Source organism: Oncorhynchus masou, chromosome 29, assembly GCF_036934945.1.
Source record: "Oncorhynchus masou masou isolate Uvic2021 chromosome 29, UVic_Omas_1.1, whole genome shotgun sequence".
Classification (NCBI taxonomy): domain Eukaryota; kingdom Metazoa; phylum Chordata; class Actinopteri; order Salmoniformes; family Salmonidae; genus Oncorhynchus; species Oncorhynchus masou.
In genome coordinates, this window is record NC_088240.1 from 39,470,378 (window position 1) to 39,481,347 (window position 10,970).

The 10,970-nt window shown below is 44.7% G+C and overlaps 1 protein-coding gene across 1 annotated transcript in view; it reads left to right on the forward strand.

Moving 5' to 3' along the window:
- LOC135521186 (potassium voltage-gated channel subfamily H member 7-like) overlaps positions 1 to 10,025 on the forward strand; it is a 61,824-nt gene extending 51,799 nt beyond the window's left edge. Inside the window, exons 7-9 of the mRNA XM_064947116.1 lie at positions 4,498 to 4,897; positions 5,026 to 5,225; positions 9,733 to 10,025. Coding sequence (XP_064803188.1) covers positions 4,498 to 4,897; positions 5,026 to 5,225; positions 9,733 to 9,999 — 867 coding nt within the window. The 3' untranslated portion in view covers positions 10,000 to 10,025. The remainder of the gene's footprint in view (positions 1 to 4,497; positions 4,898 to 5,025; positions 5,226 to 9,732) is intronic.
- Positions 10,026 to 10,970: the final 945 nt, after the last annotated feature.

Sequence of the window (10,970 nt, forward strand, 5' to 3'; positions counted from 1 at the left end):
GAATCAGCCGGCGCTCAGCACGTTATTTAGAGGAGGTCTGCATGAGGAGGTCCAGACGGAACTGGCCTGCCGAGATGACAACCCCACCCTGGACGCCCTCATTGCGATGGCCATTCATCTGGATAACCTCCTTCGGGAGCATCGGCATCTTCATCGCTTCTCTCCATCTTTCGGCGAGTGTTTGGGATCAGAGCCTGAACCCATGGAGGTAGGGGTCACATGCCTTCCAGTGGTGGACGACTCAGACGGATACAGCTGGGGCTCTGTCTGTACTGTGGCCAGGGAGGGCCCAAGCACCAGCGGTGTCCGTTACTTCAGAATCAGGGATCCACTAGAGCAGAGGGACAGTCACGTGATGTTACATCACCTGGACCATGAGTGAGTATTCCATCTACTGCACTTCCTGTTAGACTCTTTGTAGTACCCTTCACTCTGGCTGACTGTCCCTCATTCCCCGTGTCTACAGCTTTAGTGGATTCCGGTGACTATGAATCAGACCCTTGCCTCCTCTCTCAATATTACTACATACCCGCTCTCCTCTCCTTTTCCGGTTCAAGGTCTTGATTTCGGCGTCTAGGATCCAGAACAATCACACACATCACTCAACCACTCACCGTGGAGCCCAATCACCAGGAAAACATCCCCTTCATCACCAGTGCACCAGGTCACAAGAGCATCCTCTGCCTACCTTGGCTTTAGCGCCAAAACCCTACCATCTCATGGTCAGGGATGAGAATCACTGACTGGTCACCTGAATGCCAGAAGACCCGCTTCCCTGTTCCCTGTGGTTCCACATCGGTTGAGAGTGCTGTGGTTGCCCTCCAACCCAACATCCCGGAGGAATATCAGGATCTAAGGGAGGTATTCTCCAAGACCCGCGCTACCTCTCTCCCTCCATATCGCCCCTGGGACTATGCCATTGACCTGTTTTCCAGTGCGACACCGCCGTGCAGACGCATCTACCCTCTGTCGGGGCCTGAGACTCAGGCCATGGAGGACTACAATTAAGAGGCGCTTCAACATGGTTTCATCCGCAGGTCCACGTCGGCTGGTTTCTTCTTCGTGGCCAAGAAGGAGGGGATTTTACGCCCTTGTATCGATTAACGTGGACTCAATGACATCACCACAAAGTATCGTACCCTCTCCCGTTGGTGCCATCGAGTAGCTCAGTGGGGACTGGTTCTTCACCAAACTGGACCTGCGGAGTGCCTACAATCTCATTTGCATGGTTATGCCCTTTGGCTTAGCCAATGCTCCGTCAGAGTTCCAGGCATTTGTCAACAAGGTGTTTAGGAACACGGTCGGACGTCAGGTGACTGTTTACACCGATGACATCCTGATCTTCTCGACCAACCTGGAAGATCACATCACTCACGTTCGAGCAGTCCTGGAATGCCTCTTGGCTAACCACCTGTTTGTCAAGGCGGAGAAGTGCCAATTCCACCAGAGGGCTGTCTCCTCCTTGGGCTACCAAATTAGCCCGCAGGGAGTGAGGATGTAGGACAAGAAGGTAGATGCGGTAAGGTCATTGCCAGTCCCAACCACCAAGGGGTTACAATGGTTTTTGGGGTTTGCCAACTTTTACCGCCACTTCATCAGGAACTTCAGCGCCGTTACCGCCACTCTCGCCTCCCTTCTCAAGGTTGGGTTGGCCTCCAGCAGCTGACGAGGCCTTTCATCTCCTCAAGGGGCGTTTCACCTCCGCCCCCTTGCTGAAACACAGATCCCATGCTACCTTTTGTGTTTGAGGTAGACGCATCGGAGTTGGGTGTGGGGGCAGTTTTGTCACAAAGACAGGGGGACCCATTAAAATTGTTTCCTTGTGCTTTCTTCTCCAAGAAACTGTCCCTCGCAGAGAAGACTTACGACGTCAGTCATTGGGAGCGCTTGGCAGTGAAGTTGGCACTAGAGGAGTGGAGACACTGGCTGGAGGGTGCCAAGGAACCATTCGTCATCCTCACCGACCATCGGAACCTTGCGTACATACGGATAGCCCTCTTCTTCACCAGGTTCAACTTCACGGTGACCTATTGCCCAGGTTATCAGAACCTCATGGCCGACGCTCTGTCCTGTATCTACAATTCGGAGAGGGTCCTGTCCAGAGGGCACCCATAATCCCATCCTCCTGAGTCGTTGGTCCAGTGGTTTGGAACGTAGATGTGGACATTCGCCAGGCTCTAGAGAGGGAGCCTGCACTCAGAAATTGCCCTCCCACGCGCATCTACGTTCCCACAGGGATAAGGGATCGGCTGCTGACCTGGGCACACAGCTGTTGTCGCTGGATATCCAGGTATTTCTCGCACCATCCATTCCCTCACTGAGAAACACTGGTGGCCCACCACAGTGCAGTATGTTACACGGTATGTCAACTCCTGTTCCGTGTGTGCTCAAACCAAGCCCCCCCCCGGAATGCTCCAGCTGGGAATTTTGCCACTTCCCGTGCCTCAGTGACCTTGGCTTCCCGTCCGTTGTCAGAAGGAACAGGCAGACCGTCACCGCAGTGAGACCCCTGTGTTCCATCCTGGGGATCGCGTCTGGCTCCCTACCAGGAACCTCCCACTCTGCCTGCCCTGCAAGAAACTGATCCCCCAGTTTGTGGGGCCGTTCAAGGTTCTACGGAGGGTGACATACAGGATACAATTACCCAGTCACTACCGTATCTCACCCTCTTAACATGTCTCCCTTCTCAGGCCAGTGGTTCCTGGTCCCCTAGCTGATGCTGTCCCCCACACCTCCTGGACACCGAGGGGGGCCCGGCGTACGCTGTCAGATCCTTACTGGACTCCTGACGTTGTGGAGGTCTGCTCCAGTTTCTGGTGGACTGTGCAAAGTATGGCCCAGAGGAGTGGTGTTGGGTTCCGGTGGAGGACATTCAGAACCCCAACATCATACGTGATTTCCCCCTTCACCAACCCGCTCCTCGTCCTCGGTCGTCCCCCTGGTCGGCGACGTCCTACGGCTGTGGCCGCACGTCAGAGGGGAGGGGGTACTGTCACATCTGCTCCTCCCCTCCGGCGTACGTAGTCGCCAGAGTACTAACCACCGGTCCTGAGATTCATCATTACGCGCACTTGTTATTCATTATAATTCACACCTGATTCACATTACCTTCATAATTTCCTCTCCTTTATGTCACTCTCCCATGTTCACTCACCATTTGGTATTATTCTTGTGTATTGGTGTTCTACCTTATGTTAGTGTCGCGTTCTTGGTTTTATTAAAACGTTGCACCTGCTTCTGACCCACCTCCCCATCATTACAATACGTCATGGAATGCTGAGTCAAATGGAACCAATTTTTAAAACCTCTTAATTAAGTCGGTTTTTTAGCAAAAACTGTGAATTTGATATTTTTGACTGATATGATTGTCTGTTAAATATCTGCAATGTAGTTAAAATGCTGTCATTTCCACTTTAAGGATGCCAATAATAATGGACCCCACTGTACATTAGAACCACTGTCAGTGTTATCAATTACGGACCCTTTAAAAATAATGAATGGCAGCCAGGGTCATATTAATTGTCAAGTAAATAAATTATCTCCCTAAAGAGGACGATGGTGTAAGTGTAGCCATTGCTGATGAGAGAGCAAGCAGCAATGTCCCTAGGTATCATTCATTGTGTTACCTTCCTCCCACCCAGACTTCAATAAAGCAGGATTTATCTGCTGGCTGCTTGTATCACAGCTCCGTGTTAATTCGTCCTTGACCAGAGAGTCATTACATTGAAAGTCGCCAAGATTAAGTCTTTGAATTATACTGTTTAGAGGAGTGCTGAGAAAGTGAATTTGACTCTTTTTCCAGCCTTTTTTAAAGCAGAGGTGTAAGCTAACTTTGGTAAAAAATCTGTCGGCCTGAAGTATATTTTAATGCAGCTGTGTGATATTAATATACTTTAAGTTAGTGCACACTTTGCACATAAATCAAATGCAGTAAATACATTGAGTATACCAAACACTAGGAACACCTTTCTGATATTGAGTGGCACCCCACCTCTACAAGGTGTCGAAAGCGTTCCACAGGGATGCTGGCCCATGTTGACTCCAATGCTTCCCACAGTTGTATAAAGTTGGTTGGATGTCATTGGGTGGTGGACCATTCTTGATACACATGGGAAACGGTTGAGTATGAAAACCCAGCAGCATTGCAGTTCTTGACACAAACCGGTGCGCCTGGCACCTGCTACCATACCCTGTTCAAAGGCACATATTTTGTCTTCCCCATCCATGTGTCAATTGTCTCAAGGCTTAAAAAATCCTTTAACCTGTCTCCTCCCCTTCATCTACACGGATTGGAGTGGATTTAATAAGTGATATCAATAAGGGACCATAGCTTTCACCTGGATTTACCTGGTCAGTCTATGTCATGGAAAGACAAGGTGTTCTTAATGTTTTTTACACTCAGTATTTCTTTGGTAAAAGGTGGAACATATTTCACAGTGTCTGGTCATGTCTTTTGGAGTGCTTGTTAAATATGCACCGTATGTTTTGTCTCTTTAGACTACCACTCTGATTGGCCTGTTAAAGACAGCCCGACTGCTGCGATTGGTGCGTGTGGCCAGGAAACTGGATCGTTACTCTGAGTATGGAGCTGCTGTGCTAATGCTACTCATGTGCATCTTTGCACTTATTGCTCACTGGCTAGCCTGCATATGGTACGCCATTGGCAATGTGGAGAAGCCTTACCTGGAGCACAAGATTGGTTGGCTCGACAATCTGGGGGTCTCCATTGGCAAGAGGTATAACTACAGTGACCCTAGTTCTGGGCCCTCCATCAAGGACAAATATGTCACCGCACTTTACTTCACGTTCAGCAGTCTAACCAGCGTGGGCTTTGGGAATGTCTCCCCAAATACCAACTCAGAAAAGATCTTCTCTATCTGTGTCATGCTGATCGGCTGTGAGTCTGAACTATCCATTGTGTAACTTTTGTCCTTAAATTGACGAGATTGATTGTACAAATCAATGCATATTATGAAAACAGAAAATAATTGTACCCCTGCCTTTATATATGTCTGTGTTGTTCAGCCCTCATGTATGCCAGCATCTTCGGTAACGTCTCAGCCATCATCCAGCGGCTGTACTCTGGCACAGCAAGATACCACACCCAGATGCTCCGGGTTCGAGAGTTCATCCGCTTCCATCAGATCCCCAACCCACTAAAGCAGAGACTGGAGGAGTACTTCCAACACTCCTGGACCTACACCAACGGCATCGACATGAACACGGTAAACAGAACAGAACCTCAAATCAACATACCAACGTAGTTAAATCCTCTTTCTTGCCAATGTGATCCTCGTGCAAAATGCTTTAAAAAAAAACGTTTTTATTTTTTATTTCTGCTTTTCGATTGGAATAACATCTACGCTGGTAAGAGCAGGAGGTATATATTATAATATTATATACATATTATGTGAAAGTATGCACTGTAACTATTTCCATTTTTGCTTAATTGCTTGACATTTTTCTTTGGCTTTCAAAACATAATATTTGGCTCTCAAAACATCTCATAATAGCCCATCATGTGTCGACAGAAGACAAATCAGCAACACCATAAACCACGACCATCGTCATTGTCATCATCACCACTTTTCTTTTCAGTTTTTGAGTGAAGTGTTTCAGTTTCCATACCATCTCCTGTGTTCTGTGTGCCAACACTGAGCTTCCACATGCATGCCGGATTCTCATTACAAGAGTGCCTTGCGCTGAGGCTAAGGGCATATGTCACAGGTTGGCTTGCATGTGGCTGCATGAGCTTGCTGAAAGGATATAGTAGTGTTTTCTTCTTTTGAAATCAAATACAATTTTATTCGTCAAATGCTTCGTAAACAACAGCTGTAGAGGAAGAGTGAAATGCTTACTTATGGCCCCTTCCAAACAAAGCAGAGTAAGAAAATAGAGAAATAACAGAAAAGTAAAACACATAATGACTAACGATATCTTGGCGATATACACGGGGTACCAGTACCGAGTCGATGTGCAGGGGTACGAGGTAATTGAGGTAACTCAAAAAAAAAAATAAATATATATATATATATATAATATTTACAAAAAAAAGATAGATACATATACTGTAATTAGGTGACAGTAGCAGCAGAATTATGTGATGAGTCAAAAAATTTTGTGCAATAAGGGTCAATGCAGATAGTCCGGGTAAATATTTGGTAAGCTATTTAACTAACTACACTGCATGATCAAAAGTATATGGACACCTGCTCGTCGAACATCTTATTCCAAAATCAAATCAAATTCTATTTGTCACATGTGCCGAGAACAACTGATGTAGACCTTACATTGAAATGCTTACTTACAACCCTTAACCAACAATGTAGTTTAAAAAAAAATATATAGAAATATAAGGAGCAACAATAAAATAACAGTAGCCAGGCTATATGAAGGGGGTTCCAGTACAGAGTACAGAGTCAATGTGTTAATATGGAGTTCGTCCCCCCTTTGCTGCTATAACAGTCTCACCTCTTTTGGGAAGGCTTTCCACTAGATGTTGGAACATTGCTGCAGGGATTGGGGATCCCTACAGGCTGTCTCACCGTTTTGGGTAATCAAGCCTACCACTGTTGTGTCATCGGCAAACTTGATGATGGTGTAGGAGTCATGCCCGGCCACCAAGCACGTACCCTTGAGGGGCCCTGTGTTGAGGCTCAGCGTGGAAGATGTGTTGTTGCCCACTCTCACCACCTGGGGGCATTCTGTCAGGAAGTCCAGGATCAAGTTGCAGAGGGAGGCGTTCAGTCCTAGGGTCCTTAGCGTAGGGATGAGCTTGGAGGGATGTACAGGTATTCAGTGAACACCGTTCTCACATAGGTGTCCCTTTTGTCCAGGTGGATAAGGGCAGTGTGGAGGGAAATAGAGTGTTGTGACATTATTAATGTAATGACTGCTATTAATCAAATAATTAGCTACTACATTTAATTATTACTACATTAAATTAATCATGTAACAATTAACTCATTAGGAATTTGGGACACCACGGGAGCAGTTGTTTACAAAGGTACTATCTCCCAACTTAAACTCTAAAGATTATATAAATATCTCTTCCATCAATAAGAGTCAATTATTAATTATTACCTCATCAGTCTCATTCTTGGATATCTGCACAAACCCTAACCTAAGTATTGGATCAGCGTTACACAAATTGGCTTAATTATTTATTTACTGACTAACTAAATCATCACACAGAATATGTAAACACACACAGCATAGGTTATTGATAGCATACATAATAGAATGAAAACAGGTCCCTAGTGGACTAGCAAAAGCATGACCGTTTGGTTACACAATGGAAAGAGAGGGGGTATGTACATACATTTTGAAACAACACTCACCGTAACCAGAATATTTAGCAACCGAACAACTGCTCATTCGGATTAGAAATGCAATATATGTTTACGAGATTATATTTCCCTGTCGAAACCACTCGATCCGTCTATGGGAAGTGGTTCGATGTAAGTCTCTGGTTGTCCACTAGAGGTCACAATGTCCTTCTTAGTTGTAGGCTTTTTCTGTCTTGGAGTATTCATTAGAATAGATACCTCAGGTGGTGAGAGGGATCTGTTCTTCCCTCTCATCTTCAGTCAAATATCCTAGACTACTTTACATACACAGATGCAGACTGTGAATGTTTGGTCTAGTCTTTAACTTCTTCACTCGTTAAGAGTTTCAGAGGGTCTTACCATTTTCAGCCATGTCCACGCTGTCTGGTCTTGTAGTTTTAACCATTTCAACGTGTGGGTCATGACCTCACATTCTCTGGTCTAATATAAATTTCATTCTGTACAGCACTTTGAGATATCAGCTGATGTACGAAGGGCTATATAAATAAATTTGATTTGATTAGTGGGTGCTTTTAAGCACTCTGGTCTTGGAGGGTGTTCCCTCATGTTGACATGAACTCTGAGCTCACTTGTGCCCAGTCAGTAGCCATGCCCAAGTTTGCATGAAACACAATTCTCATTTAGAAGGCTAAAATCACATTGCTATCTTCACAACAGTATTCTCATGCTTTTTTTAATCATATCATTTTTTACAACATTTAGATGTAAACCTGATATGTACAGTGTGAAAGCTCTTAAAGTTACAATGTTTCTTTTATAATGTCTTTCTCATCCTTTTTATGACATCACAAAATAGACATTCATTTTCCATATTCCATCTCTCATCATTCCCAGCATTCGGATGTTGAAATATATTGTCCCAGTGTGCTTTGTTTTTTGTTGTAGTTCTGGGCAGCAAACTCTTCATAAGACACAAAGACGTTTCAATCACCCAAACTAGAAACCAAAAGGAGTCGGCCTGCTGCATTACAATTTACGATTGATGTGAGGTGTCATAAAACCCCCACATCAATCCCTCCCCCCCTCTCTGAGAGAGACAGAGCTCTGTAGAGCTGATCCAGCTGTAACCGGATCTTTGGATCCTCACAGGAGAGTCATGACAAGAGATTGTGTCATCTGTGGATCTGTTGGGGCGGTATGCAAATTGGAGTGGGTCCAGGGTGTCTGGTATAATGGTGTTGATGTGAAACATGACCAGCCTTTCAAAGCATTTCATGGCTACAGATGTGAGTTATACGGGGCGATAGTCATTTAGACATGTTACCTTGGTGTTCTTGGGCACAGGGACTTTGGGGGTCTGCTTGAAACATGTAGGTATTACAGACTGGATCAGTGAGAGGTTGAAAATATCTGTGAAGACACTTGGCAGCAGGTCAGCGCATGCTCCAAGTACATATCCTGGTAATCTGTTTAAAATGTCTTACTTACATTGGCTATGGAGAGTGTGATCATCCAGAATAGCTGGTTCTCTCATACATGGTTCAGTGCTGCTTGTCTCAAAGTGAGCATAGTAAGCATAGGCATTTAGATCGTCTAGTAAGCTTGCATCATGGGGCAGCTCGCGGCTGGGTTTTCCGTTGTACTCTGTGATAGTTTACAAGCCTTGCCACATCCAATGAGCATCAGAGCCGGTGTAGTAGGATTCAATCTTAGTCCTGTATTGACGTGTTGCCTGTTTGATGGTTTGTCGGAGGGCGTAGCATGATTTCTTATAAGAGTCTGGATTAGTGTCCCGCTCCTTGCGGCTCTAGCCTTTAGCTAAGTGCAGACGTTGACTGTAATCCATGGCTTCTGGTTGGGATATGTACGTACAGTCACTGTAGAGACGACTTCGTCAATGCACTTATTAATTATGCCAGTGACTGATCTTGTAAACTCCTCAATGCCATCGGATGAATCCTGGAACATATTCCAGTCTGTGCTAGTGAAACAGTCTGGTAGCTTAGCATCCGCTTCATCGGACCACTTCCGTATTGAGCGCGTCATCGGTACTTCCTGTTTCTAAAAACGTACAATATCTTTCATTGTGAAAAAATGTCTGAACAGTCTGTGTGAGTGTATACAGTAGTTACATTTGCATCACTTTACATCACTGAAACACTTCATTATCATAGTAATTTACATGTGGGCCAACAGGGGAATAGTTTAACCTAGGTTCATTCCTATGTATTGTAAAGGTAAGTATATCCTTTTATTGTTTTTGTCACTACAGGTAGCCTACTTTAAATTCCAGGAGATGAAAACACTTTTGAGATACCATAACCATTTGAGAAGGGTGATCATAACTATGAAAACAAATGTATAAAACCCAATTGGTTGACTCAAGAGGTGATCCACGTTGGCTGCATCCTATAATTGTTCAATTTCTCCACACATACTGTAGGTGTTAAAAGGATTCCCTGAGTGTCTTCAGGCAGATATCTGCCTCCACCTCAACCAGGATCTGTTGGAGAGCTGCAAGGCCTTCCATGGAGCTACCAAGGGCTGCCTGAGAGCCCTGGCCATGCGCTTCCAGACCACCCACGCCCCCCCAGGGGACACCCTGGTCCACTCTGGAGACGTCCTCACCGCACTTTACTTCCTGTCTCGGGGCTCCATAGAGATCTTGAAGGATGACATTGTGGTGGCCATTCTGGGTAAATGCAGTTGAACTATACATAGAAATGGGTGTTTTTTTTTCCTGGTCAGATCATGTTTGTTTTATTTTTAAATTTAACCAGGTAAGTCAGTTAAGAAAAGTATATTAATTACAATGACAGCCTACCAGGGAACAGTGAGTTAACAACCTTGTTCAGGGGTAGAACAACATATTTTCACTTTGTCACTTCAGGGATTTGATCCAGCAACCTTTCGGTTGCTGGCCCTATGCTCCAACCACTAGGCTACCTGTCGCCATATGGTCAAGTGGAAAATTCCACCCAAAAACAATCTTTTTGTATTTGTTTTGCATGTGAGCAATCAACTTTCAAAATACAGAAATACAGACGGTAAGACACATTTAGCATCACATCGGGTATATTGCATTTAGCATCATATGATGCAAAACGCAGCATCATATGATACAAAATGCATCATACCGGCAGTATTTCTGTATTTTGAACATTTTTGAAACATAATTGCTCACATGCAAAACATTTTGGGACTATATCAACAACAGGACAATGAAAAAAACACCAAAAGATAGTTCTTGGGTGGAGTTTTCCTTTAAGGCTAAGAGTTTTTCAGGACCATGTGATCTGAGCAGTAAAAACTCTAGGCTCTTATACATGCTGATTGGAAAACATGCCAATGCTTATTGGTAGCTTTTTGAGGCATAACAAGACACATTGCTACTTACTGTACTGTCAGGGCAGTATTGAAAGGACCCAACCAAGTGGAGAACTGTGGTTGGTGAGACATTAACAATGGTTTCAGGAGCACTTACTCTGGCATATGCATGAATATTAAAATTAATTTATTCTGTGTTTATACAATTAAAGCGGACATTTTTTTTTTTGCATGTTTGCTGGACGTGTTGATTTGAATTATTGATTCGAATCATTCCGTCCTAGACCATGTAGGGTCTTCGTGCTCGTATGATATTTGCAGATATGTTGCGCTAGATGTCAGCTCAGGCAGGGA